Source organism: Aspergillus piperis, assembly GCF_003184755.1.
Source record: "Aspergillus piperis CBS 112811 unplaced genomic scaffold BO85scaffold_10, whole genome shotgun sequence".
In the NCBI taxonomy this organism is placed as follows: domain Eukaryota; kingdom Fungi; phylum Ascomycota; class Eurotiomycetes; order Eurotiales; family Aspergillaceae; genus Aspergillus; species Aspergillus piperis.
In genome coordinates, this window is record NW_020291600.1 from 153,333 (window position 1) to 173,761 (window position 20,429).

Below are 20,429 nucleotides of genomic sequence, written 5' to 3' on the forward strand. Positions count from 1 at the left end.
GACTCACATGGATCGAGAAGCGTTTGCCCGAATCAGGCTTCTCAATAGTAAATGAGACAACACGATGGGCTCTGCTTGACGCCGCTTATGATTGTTTCAGGAATTTTCAGGTCACACAGTTGGCCGCTGAACGAAAGGTTACCCTCCAACTGTAACGGTTCAGAGTGGAGTAGTTCAGGTTCCGGTCCGATAGAGCTCACCTCACCAACAGACACTTCACGAAAAGACAACCGAGATCTAGGTTTGAAGAAATCTTCATCGAACCAAAAAAGAAGAATATACTTGCAGATAAGACACCCCCAAAAAAATAAAAGAAAACTTAGAAATGGTCTCAGTTTGGCCGTGGGGAAGAGCGAGACCGTTTGTGGTCTTGCCTATCGCAGCCAAGGCGGTGAGCGGTGAAGTCACATGGCGGTGTTGACAGCTCGCCTTCCCTTTCGGTTGCGATTTGCTTCATTGGATACCTTGGTATATCTTTGGGGATCGATACCTGGCAGATCGCCTTTACATGGGAAGCGGAGCTTAGTGTGGCTCTTCTGTTGGCCTGCCTTACGTCTTTGATCCGCCCGTTACCAAGAACCAAAGGCTCTTGTTTACTGACAAGATGTCTGCTAAGGTATCGGAGCAGGACATAGGCCAGTCGGTGCTGGATTTCGTGACCGATGGTACTTATCCAGGGTCGGAGCAGGTTGTCGCCTCTGACTTTTCTGGCTCTATCTTGGCCAAGGAATTGGAGCTGATATCGAAGGCTAGAGAGCAAGTTGAAGTAAGTAGTATTCAATGCGGAGCCCCGCACAAGTAGCAGCCCAGATGGCAGTATAACTAAATGAGAATTTCCCATAGGCCGAGATCAACTTCCTCAGTCGTGAAAACAACTTCGATGCCGACGGATGGATTTCACAGGCCAAGCAGCTTCATGCAGACATTGAACGATCTAGAGTCACTGCGAGGGAAATTGTCGAGCAACATGAAAAAACGCAGCCTTTGCAATTGAAAGTGGAAGATGCTTCTGCGAAAGTTGGTCTCATTGAGACCGAAATTGCGTTCAATCAGGCGGTAGCCAGTGCGCTGACAGAAGTACAAAAGCTCTGCAAACAACTAGACGACGGACGAGCAGCTCTCGGAGACGGCCGCACCATGGCTGCCATTGACATATTGGAATCCACTGAACACGCCATCAAGCGAAGCAGTCATTTCACAAACACAAACGTTCTACACATACTGCTGGAGAATGCCGCCGGTCTGCGGAAAGATATCATGGAGGCTGTTCGTAACCGCTGGAACGAACAGCTACATATCGATAAGACGGAGGGAAAGCTGACCATTTCCAAGGACAGCGGTATGATTCTTCTGTTGGATAGCGCCAGGTCATTCCAGCTCACTAACATATTTCATTAGGTGATACATTGCAAGAGACTATCGTGGCCTTGACTAGGCTTGAGATGTTCCCCTCAGCCAGGGATAGGTTCCAAAAGGAATTGATATCGAAGATAATTGATCCGATATTGCTGCCCGGAGCCACTGGGCGTAGCCATGAGTGCCATGTCTCAGGGTCTACGATTTACCTTGACCCGCAGCCATCAACGGCATCAATACCAGAGCTGCTTGAACGCCTAGTCAAGGTATTGGGCTTCTTGAAGCAGTATGTTCCCGTTCCTATTGTGGAATCATTCTCGGAAATGTTCATTCCCTCGCTGTGTTCCAAGATAATTGAGTTCTGGCTATCACCTGCTATTCCAACCGATCTTGAAGGCTTAGGACAGTTTGAGCAAATGCTCGATCATGTCCTTAAATTCACGAAGAACATTGAGGGTTTCGAGTGGCGCGGCCAAGAAGAACTCATCTCTTGGGTCAACCAGGCTCCGCGTCTCTGGATAGCTAGAAGGCGTGTTGATTCATTGGATCAGGTTCGGAGAATCCTCGCTGCTTCCCAAGGCACTACACAGGAGGTTGAGAGAATTGAAGTCGAGAAGGTCTCTGGGAGTGACGAAGCGCTGCTGGAGAATGCTGCACCTGATGATTGGGACGCTGGTTGGGAAGAAGACAATGAGAGCGATTCTAAGGGGAAGCAGCCCAGTAACTTCGACGATGAAGAAGACGTGAGTGCATGGGGGCTGGATGATGATACTGAGGAACATGACCCCAAAACGAAAAATGGCACAGCCACGGCATCTGCGGACAATGATGATGATGCTGGAGATGCCTGGGGCTGGGGTGACGAGGATGAAGAACAGAACGCCGAGGTCTCAGAGCCCAAGACACCAGTTGTGCCTGCAACTGTCAATGGCAAGGGTGGGGCCAGCCATTCCACTCCCAGGGAGGTTACTTTGAGGGAAAAGTACACCATCACAGACATCCCCGACTCTATTCTGGGTATCGTCAAGCAACAAGTGGTGGACTCTAATGCCTTGTCTCAGCCTGCGTAAGTCATTCATGGTCAGAATTCTGTATTGATTCTAATACGTTGCAGGCATGCCCACTCACGTGTGGTTTCCTCCGGAACAGGACTTCTCGCACTCCCAACTTTGATATTGGCCATGTTCAAAGCCACAGCCTCAACTTTCTACGGTCTCAAATTGAGTGCTGGGCAGATGTATTTATATAACGACAGCCTGTATCTCGCCGGTCAAGTTCGTGATCTCGCAGAGGAGTACCAGCTCGCCAGGCTTCATGCAGATATTGAAGCTCTTGAAAAATATGGAAAACTGGCTTACAGCAAAGAGATGCAGACCCAACGCACAATTGTCACAGACCTTCTAGACGGTGCACAGGGCTTCAGCCAATGCTCAGAGCAACCGTTCCTTGGCGAATGCGAAAATGCGGTCAGCGCAACAGTGGACAGAATTCGCGACGTTTTCAAAGAATGGCAGCCTATCCTGTCGCAGTCTGCACTTCTTCAATCGATCGGCTCATTGGTTTCAACTGTCATCAGCAAGATGATAATCGAGATTGAGGATTTGGGTGACATTTCAGAGCCCCAGTCACAGCGACTTGTGTCATTTTGCAACCAAGTGACTGGGCTGGAAGATCTATTCATCCCTGAGGGCCCAGATAACACCGAGCGTTCGCCTATGACGGCCGTCTACGTACAGAACTGGTTGAAGTTCCAGTATCTTATCAATATATTGGAAAGCTCTCTTGCTGACATCAAATTCCTTTGGCTCGAAGGCGAGTTGCGTCTAGAATTTTCTCCAGACGAAGTCGTGGATCTGATCGAAGCTCTTTTTGCCGAATCCGACTACCGGCGTAAGGCTATCGCGGACATCAGAAGGGCATCACGAGGGCAATAGTCGTTTAGCTTTACTTCCATGTATATAAACTTAACAAAATGGCATATTGTTGTCTTTGGTGCATATTTTTGCTCTTCTACTTATCTAGTACGTAATGTTGCGGCGGGGAATCTCCGCGCTTTGCACAAGTGGCCGCATCGGTTGCCGTATTTTTTTCCTCACTTGGTGGAGTTTTCTCAACTGCACTTTGAAGTGCTCTAGATCGCGCCCTTCATAACCCCCATATTTCCCTTCAGTGCCATTATGAACGGCGTTCAGGATTCGACGTCTGCTGCGGCCTCGTCCCAGTCTGCGCAGAGGCAGGTGCGTGTGCAGCTACTTAGCAAGCAAGAAGACATTGCGCTGCCTGAGAGCACCGGCCCCATTCTGGTTCCCACAGGTAAGAATGCATTTTGGCAGATCGCTGCCAGTCTGCCTTATATACACATACGTGCTCACTAACTTCTTTATCTGTTTGTAGGATTACGGAGATATGCGCTTTCTACCCTGGTGAACAATCTTTTGGGAAACGACAAGCCGGTGCCATTTGAGTTCTTGATCAATGGCGCATTCCTTCGGACTTCGATCGATGAATACTTGACGGCCAATGGCATATCCGCGGAAACTACTCTGGAAATTGAGTATATCAGAGCGTTGATTCCCCCGCTTCATATTGCTTCGTTCGAGCATGATGACTGGGTTGGCTCGGTGGATGTCCTCTCTGCGACCTCGCCAGCTACCTCTTGGGCTTCTGCGGTCGTCTCTCCGGGGCAGGAGAGGATCCTATCGGGCAGCTACGACGGGTTGCTTCGAGTGTGGAATATGTCGTCTCAAATCGTCGCAACCTCACCGTCCCCGGCTGATGGAGGACACGGTGCGTCCATCAAAGCCGCTAAGTTCGTCTCGCCGAATACGATCGTGTCGGCTGGCCTTGATCGCACTGTTCGACTCTGGAAATACAACGAAAGCGATGATGGATTCTCAGGAAAGATCACCCCGCAGATTGAGCTCTACGGACACAAATCTGGTATCAACTCGTTGGCTGTGCATGCCCCCTCAAACCGTATTCTCTCCGCTTCGGCAGACCACAACATTGGCTTTTGGTCGACAAAGAAGTCAGATGCCCCAGCTGCTCCCGAGAACCTAGTTCCGTCTGCTGCATCACGCAGCTCCAAGCGCAGAAAGGTGAGCTCGTCCGTCAGCACCCCGCAGCGCGGCCCGCTTGCGCTGTTGTCTTCCCACACCGCGCCAGTTTCAGCTGCCATTTTTGACACGAACGACTCAACTGTCGGTTACTCTACTTCGTGGGATCACTCTCTGCGTACATGGGATCTGGTCACGGCCGCTTTAGTAGACACCAGATCGACATCCCATTCGTTGCTATCTCTCGAGCATCTCCCTGAGCACCACCTTCTTGCGACAGGTACTTCTGCTCGCCACATCACTCTCATCGACCCTCGTACGTCAGCGACAACAATCTCCGCCATGACCCTCAGAGGCCACACCAATGCCGTGGTTTCTCTTTCCCGCGATCCCCACAGCAGCTACGGTCTCATCAGTGGTAGTCACGACGGTACCTGCCGAATCTGGGATATCCGTGCTACAAAGACGGATAAGGACGGTGTTGTTGGCGAGAGCGTGTATTCGATTACTCGGAGAAGCTTGGAAGAGCAAGGTAAAGCGGATGCTAAGCGAGTAGGTGGAGAGGGAGTCAAGGTCTTCAGTGTGTGCTGGGACCGCTCGGTTGGCATTGTTAGCGCCGGTGAGGATAAGAGGATTCAGATCAACCGGGGTGAAGGCGTATTGTCTTCCGCATAAGAGGAGTTGCACATATGGTTCTGGCGTTATACTTATAGGATGAAAAGTTTGGTTCTGACTCTTTGTACTAAACAAGCCGCTGTACGAGCTGATGTTTCCACTTGCAATATATCATATAATTGCTCTAAGAGGCAGCATGGAATCGCTATTATGATCTCCTTATAGTCTCAATGTTTCATTGTCTACATAAAATACATCTCCAGGGTGGAGAAGGTCAAGCCAGAACATTAATTTACAAAAGCAGGTTTATAACGCCATTCCATGCCCCAACTGAAACGAAGCCCCAAGACCACTGGGGTCAACAAATGAATCATCATGTTAACCTCACAGTCTTCTTTCCATACGGTTGAGCTTGACAGCAGATTTAATCTAGAAATCATGTTAGTAAAATTCTTGCTTTGTGCAGTACCCCACGACCACATCCACCAGCGAAGTGCTCCAACATTCCCTGGTATCATAGTTGGAGATATTTAAATATGGGTGCAAACCAACCTGGCTCCTCGTCCGCTGTCCCCGAACGGGCAAACCGAGCGCATGACGCCGACCACGGTAGGTTCCAGTCTCCTTCAGACGCTTGATGTTATCGAGGTACTGTCTGCGGAGGTCGTTCTCAATCTTCATATCGGACAAGGCGGCCGTGATATCCAGGACCTGCTTGTTCGCCAAGTCGCCAACCTTGCATGTTGGGTGGATATGGAAGCGGGCAAGCAGACGGGTCGAGGTCAAGTTACCGATGCCGAAGAAGGACTCAAGCGATTTCTGAATTCAGTCAGACCAGGCGTTGAAGGAAAGATGGAAGTTCGGAGTTGCTTGCCTTGACGAGGTTTCGCTCGGGGAAGTTAACGCCCAAAATGAAAACCTGATTGCTTATTAGCCACACATTTGAGGAAAATTTTTATACTGGCATAGTGTTAATACATACCATCTTGACGGTTTGGCTTGTTCAATGCTCCAGGGGATGTGATATGGCTCAAAATGCCTATGCGCTGCGCTATTCTTCTATCAACCTCCGCAGTCTGGCTCAGTTCAGCGCGGAAGAAATCGTGGAGTAACAATGTTTCTCCGAACAAAACAGCGTAATTTTTAGTTCTGCATACAGGAAATACACCCTAACTCTTCCGCGGTTGCGGTGCAGTGAATGTTAAATTTCAAGTACTAACTGCAAAGATACAGTCATACTAATCCCGATACGGTTATGGTGCTCTTGGCATCTCCGCAGTAATGCAAGCTGGCCTCCATTCGCCGCATGATTGCTCCTTGAGTCTCCTGTGTTCTCAAGCAATTGTTAGAATTCTCCTACATTGGAGACATCCTGAGCAATCATGAACTTCAAGAACCTTTTCCTGTCTTTCTTCTTCGTCCTGGCGGTTGGACTTGCTCTTGTCCACGCCGAAGAGGCTCAGCCCCGGGGTCCCAAGATCACCAGTAAGGTATGTATAGATGTGATCTTCGGCACTTACAACCATTGTGAATTGCTTTCCAAGTATGACATACTAACTGCATTTACATACAGGTGTTCTTTGATATCGAGCACGGAGACAAGCCTCTGGGCAGAGTCGTGCTTGGCTTGTATGGCAAGACTGTCCCTAAGGTACGTGATCGTCGTCATGCTATTGTCACTCGGAGCTCCTAGACTGATAATATTACTTTTGCTTTTTTAGACCGCTGAGAACTTCCGGTATGATTTCACGAGCTCAATGAAGCTTCTGCGCCATTCTAACATTGCTCGTATTCAGTGCTCTCGCTACTGGTGAGAAGGGGTTTGGCTATGAAGGATCTACCTTCCACCGTGTCATCAAGGACTTCATGATCCAGGGTGGTGACTTCACTCGTGGCGATGGTCAGTACTACAAGGATCTTTATGACATGTGTACAATGCTCCCCCATATGCTGACACTTCATACGAAAGGTACTGGTGGAAAGTCTATCTACGGTGAGAAGTTCGCCGATGAGAACTTCAAGCTGAGGCACACGCGCAAGGGTCTGCTGAGCATGGCCAACGCCGGCAAGGACACCAACGGCTCCCAGTTCTTCATCACCACCGTTCCTACACCGTAAGTCCGTGCCAAACCTGTATAGCGATGACAGCCAGCTTACGATTTCGGGATAGTTGGCTCGATGGCCGCCACGTTGTCTTCGGTGAAGTGCTCGAGGGCTACGAAATTGTCGCTCAGATCGAAAACGTGCCTAAGGGCCGTTCTGACAGACCCGTGGAGACTGTCAAGATCGTCAAGAGCGGAGAGCTGGAGTCTGAGGACAAGGCTGAAGAAAAAGGTAGCAGCCACGAGGAGCTGTAGACCTGTTTCCTGAGGTCTCAGCCTGCTTCTCGATAAGACTGTGATATGCTGATAGCTTGTAAAGAAACGAGCTCTGAAGAAGAGTCACAACCTTCAGCAATTGCTGTTGTTCCTTCTCCAACCCCTTTGCCTATGACATCTGATAACGCTCCTTATATCTTCCCGAAATTCGCGGCGCTTGCCATTGTTGTCGGTCTGTTGGTCGTCCTGGTCCGACGCAGCTTCAAGGGAGAACAGGAGAAGGCCGAGAGGAGCATTGTTTAGAAAAAGATTGTACTCATCCAAATACATGGAAAGAATTGCTCAGTAATTTTACCCTCTGCTGCAGCTCGTACTCTACATCTTCCTTGCAGTGTACGACTACAAAGTACTGCAGGCCGTATTCAAGTGCCACATGACGAGCCGACGCATAACCCACGCCCTAAAACAGCCGTGGCAAGCGCGCCAGGAGCAAGTGCTGTGAGATCATCTTCCAGTGGCAAGTAAGAGAAAGGCTTGGCCTTCGGTTGGGCCAACGAAGTACTTTTGTGGTAAGCTCCACTGGCAGGCAGCGGCAAGGATGCGCCCACCACCTAGACTACCTTTGGAACAGTTCAAGTACTCCTGCCACCCCTAACCATTTAGTACTTTGTTAGTCAATGGTATGATAGGCACCGTCCAGTAGGAAAGTTTTCTCGGCGATAAGATTTGCTCGTTGCCTACCATACTTCACCGACCCCACGCTGACGATCTGAGTGGGAGACCATTCCACCTGCGGAGTAAGGTTATTTCCTCCCAGGAGTAACGCCATTCCACTGAGGTTCCTCTGCGGTCATTGGGACTTGGGGATTTACAATGTCTAGCTTGCTTTCAGCATGACCGTCACGAACTATGGAGTTCATAGTCTGACTTCGAATATAAAGATCCGTTCAACCGGGTGTAAGTAACAAACAGGTGACCTGTTATATACAGCAGTTGGGCATGGACAGCATGAACGACAACAGTACTATCATCATCCAAGGCCTCTCAACGGGGATTTAGTATGCACAATGATGCTTGAATCACGTCAATCCTGGAGTGCAAGTGCCCACTTTTTGGCGTTGTAAGCCTAGTATGGGACGATCATACTCCGTACTGTAAGACATATTCTTGTATGCTGTGGTCAGGAGTTAAGGAATACAATTCCATACATTGCTACAGTCAGAAGTTCTGATCACCGAGGATCAGTCAACATACCAGGACGCAGAAGCCGATCAGTTTCCACGATACAGCGCAACGTTGACACTGTAAAAAAGGAATACGCCGGAGGCGAAGTATACATCGCCATGGCCGGGCTGCCAAGTAAGGATGCGCTTGGCTGGAGAGGGTACATCACGTGGCCGTGACAGTATCTACGGGGGGAGGCGAGCCTGAGGCAAAAGGCAGAGTTTTTTTAGACCTCGTCAGATTGGCTCAAACCGGATCAACTGGTGAACAAGTCGCTGCTACTAGTACCCAAGATAGTATAGAATGTGGGATTTCGGCCAACAACCCTAGGATCTTGCAGCTGGCCAAAAGTTCCAAATAGAAAATGTATTATGGCTTCTAGTCGAATCGACAGCGTTTCAATGCGGAAAGTTCCTTGATCTTGATCAGAGTTTTACACTTTTTAATCCATGAATTGTTCTTGATCCGGTTGACCAAAGGGAACAAGCAGAGACAGCGCGAGAAGGAACTTCCAGCAAGTGAGTAGTGACGGAGGTACAACAGGGCCAAAATAGACAGGGCCCAGCCCATCATCATCTGGCAACACAGGCAGAACCGCCAGAACCAACTACGCCGCCACTCTGTTTCGTTTAGCCTTTTTAGAATTTTCTCTGGATTTTTCCCATTCCCCCTTCCTGTTTGGTGCAATGGCCGTTTGGCCTGCGCTGGCCGGCTTGCCCTCCTGCTGCTGCTTCCCTTCGCTTCTTTTTTGCACGCTGAACCTTTTTTTCTCACCCGGACCGTCCCCAATAATCCCATCGCCGGGCTGCCAATAAGCAAGCAAAACCTTCCCAGTGCGCAGGCCTGCCAACCACTGCCAGTGCATTATTCCCTTAGTTTCGTAGTCATCGTCTTTGCCTCTCCTCCCCGTTCTCCGTCCCACAAACCTTCTTCCTCTTCCCTACTTCTTTTCCTCCCATCCCCTCTAAACCTCCCCTCCTAATCCAGTCTGGTTTCAATTTTTTTTTCTCCAATATCTCCACATCATATCCTATTCTCTTCCCCTTCCCCCCCTTTTTTCTTCTCTTTTTCTACACCGTAATAGAGGTTAGATCTGGGAGATCGTCTTGTTCTTCGTTTAGTATTCCTCCCCAAGGTCTTTCTTTACCCTGTTCCTCTTTCTCGCACTGTGTTACTCTTATTGATCCCCTGTGTATTGCCACTCGATAGAGACGCGGGGACTTTTTACTTCACTTTTTCATTTTCTTTCCTTTTGTCCTGTACAGAAGAAAAGAAATTTGCAGTGTTCGCCCGCAAGGACAACATCCGCTAAAAAATCGCTTTGTTCAACTACCAGCATAGTACGTTTTTTTTCTTCTTCTGTGCCGGCTCCTTTTAACGACATCCAACGCGTTTTGCTCATCTGTCTTCGGTGTCCACAGTTCGAAATACCGCAAATATGGCCGACAGCTTGAAGATGGGAAACCTTTCCCTCAACGAGTCTCAGCACGCTCCTGCCGCTGCCCCCAACACGGGTCGCGCCGCTTACATCCCTCCCCATCTTCGCGGACGCCAGATGGGTGGAAACATGGACGGTGCTGCCGCTGCCCCTCCCCCCGGTCCCGCCGCTGGCCCTGGCAACTCCTGGGGTGGTCCTAGGTATGTGATCTTGCATCACGGGCGTGTCCCATTTCGCGTTGTGTGTAGTGACTAACTGGCATGATTTTGCAGAGGCGGCCCTCGCGGTGGTCAGTGGGCCAACGCCAACGCCCCCGATTTCAGCCCTCGCGGTCCCAATGGTAACACTAGCTGGAGCCCTCACGAAGCTCGCCGGCCCTTTAATCCAAATGCTTACGGACACCCAGGTCACGGAGGCTCTTATGGAGGAAGTGGAGGTGGTTCTGCCCGAGGCTCTGGAGATGGCCAGTGGCGTGACGGCAAGCACATTCCCGGTCCTGCCAATCCCCGTCTCGAACGCGAGCTTTTCGGTCTTCCCAACGATCCCACCAAGCAGAACACCGGTATCAACTTCGCCAATTACGACGACATCCCCGTGGAGGCCTCTGGTCACGATGTCCCGGAGCCGGTCAACGCCTTCACCAACCCGCCCCTGGATGACCACCTGATTGAGAACATTAAGCTCGCCCACTACCAGACTCCCACCCCCGTCCAGAAGTACTCCATCCCCATTGTCATGAACGGCCGCGATTTGATGGCCTGCGCCCAGACTGGTTCCGGAAAGACTGGTGGTTTCCTCTTCCCTATTTTGTCTCAGGCTTATCAGAACGGTCCTTCCGCTGCTCCTGCCCAGGCTGGCGGTCAATTCGGTTACGGCCGTCAACGCAAGGCGTACCCGACCTCCCTCATCCTGGCCCCCACCCGTGAGCTTGTTTCCCAGATCTTCGACGAGGCCCGTAAGTTCGCCTACCGCTCCTGGGTCCGCCCTTGCGTTGTGTACGGTGGTGCCGATATCGGTTCCCAGCTCCGCCAGATTGAGCGCGGATGTGATCTTTTGGTCGCTACCCCTGGTCGTCTTGTCGATCTTATCGAGCGTGGCCGCATCTCTCTGGTCAACATCAAGTACCTGATCTTGGATGAGGCCGATCGTATGTTGGACATGGGTTTCGAGCCCCAGATTCGCCGCATCGTGGAAGGCGAGGATATGCCCCACGTGAATGACCGCCAGACGCTGATGTTTTCGGCCACTTTCCCCCGTGACATCCAGATGCTGGCTCGCGACTTCTTGAAGGACTACGTCTTCCTGTCCGTCGGCCGTGTCGGATCTACCTCTGAGAACATCACCCAGAAGGTTGAATATGTCGAAGACCACGACAAGCGCTCCGTCCTCTTGGATATCCTCCACACTCACGGCACTAGCGGCCTCACCCTCATCTTCGTCGAGACTAAGCGTATGGCCGATTCTCTGTCCGACTTCCTTCTCAACCAGCGTTTCCCCGCCACCGCTATTCACGGTGATCGTACCCAGCGTGAGCGTGAGCGTGCTTTGGAAATGTTCCGCTCCGGCCGTTGCCCTATCCTTGTTGCCACTGCTGTTGCTGCTCGTGGTCTCGATATCCCCAATGTCACCCACGTCATCAACTACGACTTGCCCACCGACATCGATGACTATGTTCACCGTATTGGTCGTACTGGTCGTGCCGGTAACACTGGTATCGCCACTGCTTTCTTCAATCGTGGCAACCGGGGTGTTGTCCGCGACCTGATCGATCTTCTGAAGGAGGCTCACCAGGAGGTCCCCTCGTTCCTCGAGAGCATTGCTCGTGAGGGCAGCGGCTATGGTGGTCGCGGCGGCCGTGGTGGCCGTGGTCGTGGCGCCAACGCTACCCGTGACATGCGTCGCGTGGGTGGTGGTATGGGCGGTCCTCCCTCCTTTGGCGGCAGCAGCTACGGTGCACCTGGCGGCAGCTATGGTGGCGGCGGCAGCAGCTATGGCGCCCCTCCCTCCTATGGAGGCGGTGGTGGCTATGGCGGCGGCGGCGGCAGCTACGGTGGTGGCTACGGCAACCCCTCCGGCCCTACTGGACCTTCTTCCTGGTGGTAAATTAATCACTAGGGGAAGTTGTGGTCTCTGACGAGGCCGTCGGGTCTGATTGGCTTCTTTTTCTTCATTTGCCTCTCCTTTGACGGATACGATCAGAACGAGTCCTGAGTTCTTCTTCTCTTTCTTCTCATCCCTACTTCTCTCTCTCTCCCTCAGGGCCGGCTTTGTCATGACCGCCACGACATAACCTTAGATGCGTTCTAAGAATCGGTTTTTCTCTGCTTGTTGTCTTTTCTATTTCGTTATTCTCCTATGTGCAGGTGTTTTCTTCTGCTGCTGAGCATTTTATCAATGTTGCCTATTTCATCGTTTTGTTTTAGACATGGGTTTCGATGCGGTCCGATCTCCTTATCTCGCTGCTCGTGGTTATACCCGTTTATAATCGAGAGCATTCGGGTCGGCATTGCATGGATATCATAGAATGCGTTGTCTTTCTCCTGCGACCGCTTCATCAGATACCCTTTTTGTTCTCAGGCGGCCATACGGAGATCCGCTTGAACGACGCGTGCCGAGCGGGGGTGCCGGCTTTTCGTGTTCAGAAAAGTGCTTTTTATGATTTTTCCCTGCTTGGTGCCAGGCAGCTGCATCGACCGTGTCTCGCGAATAGATTTCTTACAGTTTCGGTTTCTCACGGCGGGGTTTCTCTTATTCCGTTTTCTTTTTCCATCCGTGTTGTTGTTTCGTGCTTGGCTTGAGATTATGCTTTACTACTCCAAGCTGTGTTAAGCATACGCACCGGAGTTGGAGAGACATCAAGGTCTGTGTGGCCGTGACGTCTTTCGGCAAGCATTGATCTTTTTGCACGACTTCAAGGAACGATGGGTTACAAAAATGGGAATGCGGGTGATAGAGATAGGTTTCTTCATTGCATTGTGTATGGCGTTAGCTCGAGCTGCTGTGTCCACAAAAATATTCTCTGCACTGGGGTCCGTGGAGGCTGACATCGAATGGGATCTTCTTTTTCTGGTTCATATCTCGGATCCGTGGAGGATGGGAAGTTGCTTTGCTGGCGCTATTTGTGGGTATCATTATATCATGTCAGTAGCAGCTTGGGCTCAACGGTTAATGCCGAAGACGGCCTTGCTTACGGAGACCGCGCGTCTCAGAAATAAGGGAGCTAGCTATTCTCTGTTTAAGTAAAAAAAGTCTCAAGCTCGTTTATGTTGTAACTGAAATGATAATGTCCACCTGGTTACATTATTCCCTCTGCATCTTGGTTTGAAAATACGTAGGCACACATCAGTCAGTATGTATAGGTTATCTAAATCTTGCTTCGTGTCAGAGTATTTTCTATCATAATGCTTTCACACCCATCTTGGGAAAGATGTTCAATCAGTCTAATCCAATGTCTGACGGTGAATGGTGATGGCATGATGGTTGTGGTGAGGCGGGTCTTGCTTGCACTGTGAGCCTATATCGACAGACCAGCTGTTTGATGGAGTGAAGCGTAAAGTCTTTCATCATGATCATACCAGGAAGGGAATGTCTGGATAAAGTAATAAATACTGACGGAACTGCTCATGCGAATGATCGGGTTCCAAGCGCGTGTTAGTTACTTAGTTAACTATACAGGCTACCTTAGTCACTCCCGCGCACGATCGGAGATCAAGCCAAGGGAGAAAGAAGAAAGTCACGGATCGTCCAGGATCACGTTCCCTGCCCACCTCCCAATTTCTTCCCTCTTTCTCAATCTTCCATCCGCGTCAAACTTTCCCAGCTCTTCCATCTCATTATCCCCCTACCTTCTATCACCCACTGGGCGACCACTCTTCCACTCGTTCATCCATTGCGTCGTCCTTGAGCTAACTATCCCATCAATCGCTGTCCCCCTGCGCGGCTACCGCTCTCAGGACACGCCGAGAACGGATCCTTACGTTGCGGTCTTGAGGGCTCCATATTATTACATCCATACGAAAGACCATTGTTTCGTGAAACCACGCGACTTCCGAGATGGCTGAGGTTGAAAGCACCGCCGCGGACGAGTCGTTTGCGCAATCCGAGCCGCAAGATGAGCAGCAAACTCACAACATGACCGTCGGTATTAGGCGTCAGGCGAACGGCACTATCGGGTCTGTCTACTCCGGAAATAAGATTCGACATCTCAAGAAGGAAGACGGCATTCCGCTGTGGCGCAAGGACATCCAGTATCAGTTCCTCAAGCTCGTCTTCGAAGACCAGACTAAGGTCTTTACCCGTTGGCCAGATGGAGAGAAGAACCTGGATTTTGCGGACATCTACATCGACGCTATGGCTAGGAGTAGCAAGACGAGCAAGATCTTGAAGGACAAACTTCAGAACGATAAACAAGCAGCTATCAGCATGGCTATGGTTTGCTTGCTGGTCAATTTCGGAAGGATGAATACCACTCTCAACTGTATGTCCTCCATCCACCTTCAGCTCACAGGCATTCTTTCTGCTTTTCTCCGTCGTTTACTGATATGGACCAGTCTTCCCTGAGATGCGTGCCCAACTGCGGACCTATCACTCCATTCCTTCGCTACAAGCTCACCAAGACCCGAACGCCTACAAGCAGCTCCAAGACGCCCCTCGTCTCAAATCCATTCTCAAGGGTGCTTCGGAAGACGTCGACCAGCCAAACACTCTAGAAAGAATCAAGCGCCATGCAATTCCTCGCACCAACCCGGTAAACCTCATTTTCGTTCTGGCACAATACGCGCCCAAGGTATCTGAAATGCACTTCTTCCCTCCACGCGACTTCTTTGACCTCGTCATGCGGGGCACATTGAGCAGTAAGAGTCGTGCAAAGGCATTCCTATGGTTGATGTGGTGGTACCTGGAAAGTGATTTCAGCGCCGAAGCCGCACGCAACAATCCGTTTGGACCCGGCCTGGACGGTGAAGGAACCGGGGGCTTGCCCATCAAGGTGCCTCAATTTGAAAGCCTTACCGAGGAACAAGCAAACGAGGAAAATGTTGATACTCAGTCTGAGATTGAATATGGAGAGGCTAAGCGCCTGGAACGCAAACGTCAGTTTCACAGACCTTTCTTCGAGTTCTATTTGTGCAATCATTGACACCATCCGCAGGTATTCTGGAGGAAGATGAACCGATTCCTAGAGTGACCAAACGCTCCAAGAAAGGTACGTCTCTGAGATCAAGGTATCATATCCTTCTTTGACTGACATTCCATGGTAGGTTTGCCAGACTTTGGCTATGAGGAAGATGGCTCGGGAGATGTTTCGGGTAAGTCTGTCCAGCAAAATTCTCAGGCCTCCCAGTTTACTAATCTGATTATCATAGGTCGAGGCGATGGCCGCGGTTCTACTATGTCAACCCCCCTACATCCCTCTTCCAAGCGCTATCCGCAGGATGATGAGGATGATTATCAAACTCCTGGACAGTCTGCCAGGTCTCGTTACAAGAGACCTAAGCGGGAATCTTCCCTCAACCGTTCTGTTGGTCAGCAGCGTCTCATCTTAAGAACCAAGATGGAAAACACACCTGACGCTGCTTCTCCAGCTCCTCCAGGCTCTGGCCATCCCATTTTAAATCGGTTCGTCGCAGATCCTACCTTACCTCAGCAGTCTTCTTCTCGCCGTCCCCGGCCCCTTACGCAGCACCAGCTCGCTGTTGAGCAAAATCGGCGACAGCGAATTGAATATCTTCTAGCCAAGCGGAAGAATGAGGCATATCGTGTCTTGCGTGCGAATCGAGAGAGCGAGCTACCGCTCGTCCGTCACGGTCGTCTATTATCAACCCTGCCTGATGATTATGATACGGACGATGAGGAGAGATCGTGGGGCAAAGGCGGGCTTATTCCAAAGCCGGAGGAAGAGGAAGACTTTGGTGAATGCGCCAGCTACTACCTGTCTGTCATTCGCAAGGCGGCCAGGCGCTTGGACCGATGGGATTATGATGACGCCAACGGCCCGAAACGTGACCGCAAGAAGGAAAGAGAGCAACGTCAGAAGGCAAGAGAGATCAGATTGGCCATGGAAAACTCCTCAGACCTTGCTGGGCGCGTCCCGTCTTCGGCCCGTAGCAGAGCCCGCGCTGCACGCAATGCTAAACGCAAGCTTGCTGGGGCAGCATCTGGTGCCTCGGCTACAGAGTCCAAGGAGCAAGGCGCATCGACATCGCGTTCTAAAGCTAACAGGAGCCGTGCTCAACGTGATGCTGGAGATGGTGAGACAGCCAACCCCGATGCCACTAAGGATGGTCTCGAAGTGCCATCCCGGGATCAGGAACTCTCCCCGATGCCTGGATCGGCCCAGATGGGCGATGAAGACGGAGACATCGAAGGTGAGGAAGGACTTGACGATATCGACCGTGAAATTCTGGGAGAAGGAAGTGGAGAGGAGGATGTCGGTACGACACGCAAGGCTCGTACATCTCGCCCTGCCGAACTTGGCTATGAGGACAGCTTTATTGGCGACGGAGGTGATCCAGATGAGGAAGGTGAGGCACTCTCATCCGATGAGAACGACGAAGAAGCCGACGACGATGATCTCGATGAGGGAGAAGGGGAAGCCGATGGTGATGATAACTCCTCTACCATGGAAGGTGGAAACGGATATGCTGCCAGTGAGACTTCTTCGGTCGCTGGAGATGCTGCCGAACCAGCCACTGAAGCTGGTGGCGAGACAGCAGAACGAGAAGATATGAAAGATGAGGTTATGGAAGATAAATAAGTCATATGTCTGTGGGCTACGCAGCAACCGCCATGGAGCTTGTTAATTCGCCTTGCGGTTTGGTTGCTCTATCAACTACATCCATTTCTTATGTCTAATGTGCCGTATCTAATTTGGCAACGCTTTTTCAATGTGTCCCTTCATATGTTGTATTCTGTTCCCCTCCCTTTTCTGTATTTCCTTTTGCACTTATTAAACCCACGGGGATTGAGACTAGCTTGATACAATACATTATGTTACTATTATTAGCTCGAAACCTGTTCGCCTTCGATAGTTGTGGCTTTCCCATCCAAGCTGAAAGTCTGTCTCAACTCCTTGTTTAAACAGAGGGCTACTATATGCGGAGAACTATTCATGAAATTGCGTCGCCATGGAAATGCAAGCGCCGCACCTACAGGGAGTCTTTCTGGTTGCTCGGAGTTACTCGCAACATTTCCCACGTTCTGAACAGTACGACTACTGGGAGTAACATACTAGATTCTAACCTCCTATTCTACGCCTTATAGTGGGTGTTGCTCTGCCTCGGTTCCCGGACCCCCATAACACTTTTCTTATGTTCACTCTGAAGTATATATAGAGAGTGCTCTGCACGTTCGGCTCACTCTGGCAGTAAATCCTGGTTGTATTGGTAAGAAGGGTAGTCAGCGGTTTCACTAATACTGATACTGACATCTACTGTACACTAATTGGAACGTGATCTTGCGTCCAGATACCTGTGGCCAAGCTCAGCCCAGTATGATATCGTGCGGGGTGTACATGTTAAGCTGCATAAGTAGCGGGGACGGTCGTATTAGAACAAGTATCATCCGCCCAAGACAGCTCTGAATGGCGTCACTACTAATGATAGACACGTCCAAGAGGAGATATCATTGGAGGTATGATTTCCAATGCAGGGTGAAACTACGGTGACACACTTGGTGTAATAGTCGGTGCACAAGCTCGAGGGGAAAGAGGAGGCTGTGACGTGGAAGCTGCTCTTTAGTTGGGTGAGTTGACGTCCCTGAGTCAAGGATTAGCAACCATGACATTGTGGATTTTCTCCGACTCGATCTCCTCCCGAATTTACATGTGCTAGAGAAGCAAGGGCGTCGAGGGGATCTCCGAAATGTGAGGTTGAGCCAGAGTCAGACGGTATACTGGTACCAGGCCTAGGCCACATCCCTATACTGTGCTGGCCAGACAGACGAGAAATTCAGCCAAGTTTTCAGATGAAGAGTGCGTAGAGACAGAGTATGACTCTGACGGACTCTTCTTGTCATCAAGGAATTGGTTGGGACGAGAGTGTTTTGGCGGGTTCCTTTTTGTGGCGGCAGCTGGAGGTGGTGGAGCTAAGACTGTTTTACATGTGATCGCAGGATGAGCTGCTCATTACGGAGTATGGCTTCCCCCAACATTCCTTCGGCCTCTCTTGCATCCTCACTGCTCCGGATTGTTCAGGGTTTTCTGGCTCTGCACCACTTTGCATTTTTAATTATCCTTACTACACAGGGTCACACCATCCATTACTAACTTTTTCCATATATTATTCAGAAGCAATTGCCATTCATTCTCCCCACTTAGAGGTTCTCAATTCCTTTCCCCCTCAGAGTGTCCTCTGCCGATCCGCCGCAAATCTTGCACCCCCAGTTACTGCCAGTAGTGTTGCTCCACTAGGCCGCTGGCACGAACAGATCTGCCTCCAGCCTCCCCTTTACTATTATTTGGCTGTCTGTGTGCTTGCAGCTCCAGCACGCTCTGGCCTTTCTCTTCTCCTCTCGCCTTCTCCCCCACCTCGGACACGCTCCTTCACGCAGACAGGACAATTGTTCGAAAGGAGTCGACCTACCGATATTTAACCGCGGGTGGGCTGACGGCTGATCTTGCTGGAGCCGGTGGATCACGATATCTGATTACAGTGTCGAGTTGAAGATTTCCCGCGCCTGAGTCAAATAACCACTGCCTCCTTCACGCCTCTTGCTCTCTCTTCTACAGCTCCCTCTCTCCCTTCAACCCTCTCCCCTGAATATCTGGAACCAGCATCCCGCCTAGCATGTCTGACGAGCCTACGATCCTTCGCCCGCGTCCGCGACGTGTGTTCGATCTCACGCCTGAAGAACCCTCTACTCCAGTGGAACCCTCCAACCCAGACCTGCTCGCCGCTAAAGATACCGGCTCTACCAGCGTCAGCCGCAATGCTTCGATCATGAACTTGACCTCCTCGACGCTGTATGGCATTTACTCTCCTACTGCATTTGACAGCTCTCGTGACGACTCGAGTCCCTGGGGGACGGAAGCCCATACGCCTCAAACAGGAAGCCCGAGAATCCAGCCTGAAGCTCCGGCTCCAGCTCCAGGCAAACTTCAGCGGACACGATCACGGCTTAGCCACGGCCTGTTTCGGGGCGTCATCCTTCCGCAGGCGCTGAAGAGCGCCTTCCTCTTGGGCTTTGGCGTTGTCTATGGTGTCATCACAATTCACTTGCATGAGAATCATTGGATCACTCCGGTGAAGTTGGAGAATACACACTACTACGGATCATGGCAGTATCTTGCTTTCTGGGGTGTGGCCGGCGTCGTTTTGGGCAACATTCTTCCTTGGTTCGATCAGTTTTCGGATGAAATTATTGGCAGCCCTAAGCAGGCAAAAGGGTCGAGCGACCCCGAGACTGCAGACCGTACTCTCTCGTGGGTTTCAGTGGTTCGCAGCGTTGGCGCGTTTGTGGGAATTGCATTTGCCATGGTAAGTAAAAACTCAGCAACCCGCGTTCATTGGTTCAATACTAATCCGGCTCTGTATCTTACAGCGCCGACTACCCTGGGAATCTACAACTCAAGCATCACTGACCCTCGCGCTCGTGAACCCCGTACTATGGTACCTCATCGACCGCACACGGACCGGTTTCGTTTTGTCAACCGTTGTTGGATTGGCCGGTATGGGAATAATACTGGGACTCAAGCCTGACTTGATTCCATCTGCAGAGACTTCGGCTTTTGCAGCAAGCAAATTCGACGTCACCGGATGGGGATATGGGCTGGCTGTTGAGATGTCACAGGAAAGCATAGCAGTAAGGACCTGGGTTGCCAGCGTCCTTTTCTGCGCATGCGTCTGCTTTGGAAACATTGGCCGGCAGCTTGCCATTGGAGCCCAGCGCGAGTCGCTAAAGTGACGCGAGAACAGGACCGTACCCCTTCTCATCCCAACATTTAATTGATACCGGGGTCTTGGTATACCCTAGCACTCCACTTTCTTAATGCAGAAATTCTCCTTCCTTTGGCCACGTGCAGTTTCTCAGAGACAAACAAGTCTGTTACTAGATAGATGATCCGTTGGGCCAAAAGCCATGGCGACGAGATTATGAAAATCGACTACGAACTCCGTTTACACGAAGTGAAAATATGGATCAGTTTAGTAGATAATAAGCAGAGTTTGTAGAATCAATCATTGCAGTCCCTTCCACCGAACGTAAGTTCAAGTCAGACACTGCACCCAAGATCGATACTCTGCCAGAGGCAGTTTCTCTCCATTCTGTATGACGATTTCCGTACTTCATCGGCTATACAGACCCCTTAGGGAAAGATATCCTCGCAGGAACGCTTTTTGAAGAATGTTGATTTTGCGTTGTTCATGTAGAAGAAAAGAAAAAAAAAAATTCAAAGCGAAGCGGCCGGGCAAGGCTTTTGTAGTGGAA

The 20,429-nt window shown here is 50.7% G+C and overlaps 6 protein-coding genes across 6 annotated transcripts; 5 read left to right on the forward strand and 1 right to left on the reverse strand.

The window, feature by feature from the left end:
- The first annotated feature begins 214 nt into the window (after positions 1 to 214).
- BO85DRAFT_478191 (uncharacterized protein) lies at positions 215 to 3,352 on the forward strand. The gene is made up of 4 exons (XM_025662888.1): positions 215 to 766; positions 844 to 1,339; positions 1,399 to 2,422; positions 2,471 to 3,352. Exons 1-4 carry the CDS (start codon positions 605 to 607, stop codon positions 3,288 to 3,290), a joined length of 2,502 nt encoding a protein of 833 aa, XP_025514924.1. The 5' UTR covers positions 215 to 604; the 3' UTR covers positions 3,291 to 3,352.
- A 143-nt stretch (positions 3,353 to 3,495) lies between these two features.
- BO85DRAFT_30384 (WD repeat WDR12/YTM1 family ribosome biogenesis protein) lies at positions 3,496 to 5,172 on the forward strand. The gene is made up of 2 exons (XM_025655356.1): positions 3,496 to 3,669; positions 3,751 to 5,172. Exons 1-2 carry the CDS (start codon positions 3,534 to 3,536, stop codon positions 5,085 to 5,087), a joined length of 1,473 nt encoding a protein of 490 aa, XP_025514925.1. The 5' UTR covers positions 3,496 to 3,533; the 3' UTR covers positions 5,088 to 5,172.
- Positions 5,173 to 5,186: 14 nt separating this feature from the next.
- On the reverse strand, positions 5,187 to 6,044 carry BO85DRAFT_398135 (mitochondrial 37S ribosomal protein uS13m). Its single transcript, XM_025657048.1, has 4 exons — positions 6,010 to 6,044; positions 5,902 to 5,946; positions 5,580 to 5,846; positions 5,187 to 5,456 (listed from the first exon to the last, which is right to left on the reverse strand). Exons 1-4 carry the CDS (start codon positions 6,010 to 6,012, stop codon positions 5,412 to 5,414), a joined length of 360 nt encoding a protein of 119 aa, XP_025514926.1. The 5' UTR covers positions 6,013 to 6,044; the 3' UTR covers positions 5,187 to 5,411.
- A 365-nt stretch (positions 6,045 to 6,409) lies between these two features.
- BO85DRAFT_438865 (peptidylprolyl isomerase) lies at positions 6,410 to 7,648 on the forward strand (the record flags this gene model as incomplete). The annotated part of the gene is made up of 6 exons (XM_025658691.1): positions 6,410 to 6,517; positions 6,601 to 6,678; positions 6,749 to 6,765; positions 6,824 to 7,141; positions 7,198 to 7,361; positions 7,449 to 7,648. 6 exons carry the CDS (start codon positions 6,410 to 6,412, stop codon positions 7,646 to 7,648), a joined length of 885 nt encoding a protein of 294 aa, XP_025514927.1.
- A 2,359-nt stretch (positions 7,649 to 10,007) lies between these two features.
- Positions 10,008 to 16,761, forward strand: BO85DRAFT_459767 (DEAD/DEAH box helicase; the record flags this gene model as incomplete). The annotated part of the gene is made up of 8 exons (XM_025661673.1): positions 10,008 to 10,207; positions 10,280 to 12,106; positions 13,047 to 13,151; positions 13,756 to 13,990; positions 14,070 to 14,484; positions 14,558 to 15,097; positions 15,157 to 15,210; positions 15,266 to 16,761. The coding sequence occupies 8 exons, from the start codon at positions 10,008 to 10,010 to the stop codon at positions 16,759 to 16,761; spliced, it is 4,872 nt and encodes a 1,623-aa protein (XP_025514928.1).
- A 2,029-nt stretch (positions 16,762 to 18,790) lies between these two features.
- Positions 18,791 to 19,907, forward strand: BO85DRAFT_373417 (INSIG family protein; the record flags this gene model as incomplete). The annotated part of the gene is made up of 3 exons (XM_025656080.1): positions 18,791 to 19,480; positions 19,545 to 19,671; positions 19,720 to 19,907. 3 exons carry the CDS (start codon positions 18,791 to 18,793, stop codon positions 19,905 to 19,907), a joined length of 1,005 nt encoding a protein of 334 aa, XP_025514929.1.
- Between the last annotated feature and the right edge of the window lie 522 nt (positions 19,908 to 20,429).

Bases quoted from the DNA above. Each gene is read 5' to 3' on its own strand.
- BO85DRAFT_478191 (XM_025662888.1), top strand. From the start codon at position 605: ATGTCTGCTAAGGTATCGGAGCAGGACATAGGCCAGTCGGTGCTGGAT. The intron at 767-843 runs GTAAGTAGTATT...AATTTCCCATAG, and splicing joins AGGCTAGAGAGCAAGTTGAA to GCCGAGATCAACTTCCTCAG. The intron at 1,340-1,398 runs GTATGATTCTTC...ATATTTCATTAG, and splicing joins GACCATTTCCAAGGACAGCG to GTGATACATTGCAAGAGACT.
- BO85DRAFT_30384 (XM_025655356.1), top strand. From the start codon at position 3,534: ATGAACGGCGTTCAGGATTCGACGTCTGCTGCGGCCTCGTCCCAGTCT. The intron at 3,670-3,750 runs GTAAGAATGCAT...ATCTGTTTGTAG, and splicing joins CCCCATTCTGGTTCCCACAG to GATTACGGAGATATGCGCTT.
- BO85DRAFT_398135 (XM_025657048.1), bottom strand. The intron at 5,847-5,901 runs GCAAGCAACTCC...GACTGAATTCAG, and splicing joins CCGAGCGAAACCTCGTCAAG to AAATCGCTTGAGTCCTTCTT. The intron at 5,457-5,579 runs GTTGGTTTGCAC...CATGATTTCTAG, and splicing joins GACAGCGGACGAGGAGCCAG to ATTAAATCTGCTGTCAAGCT.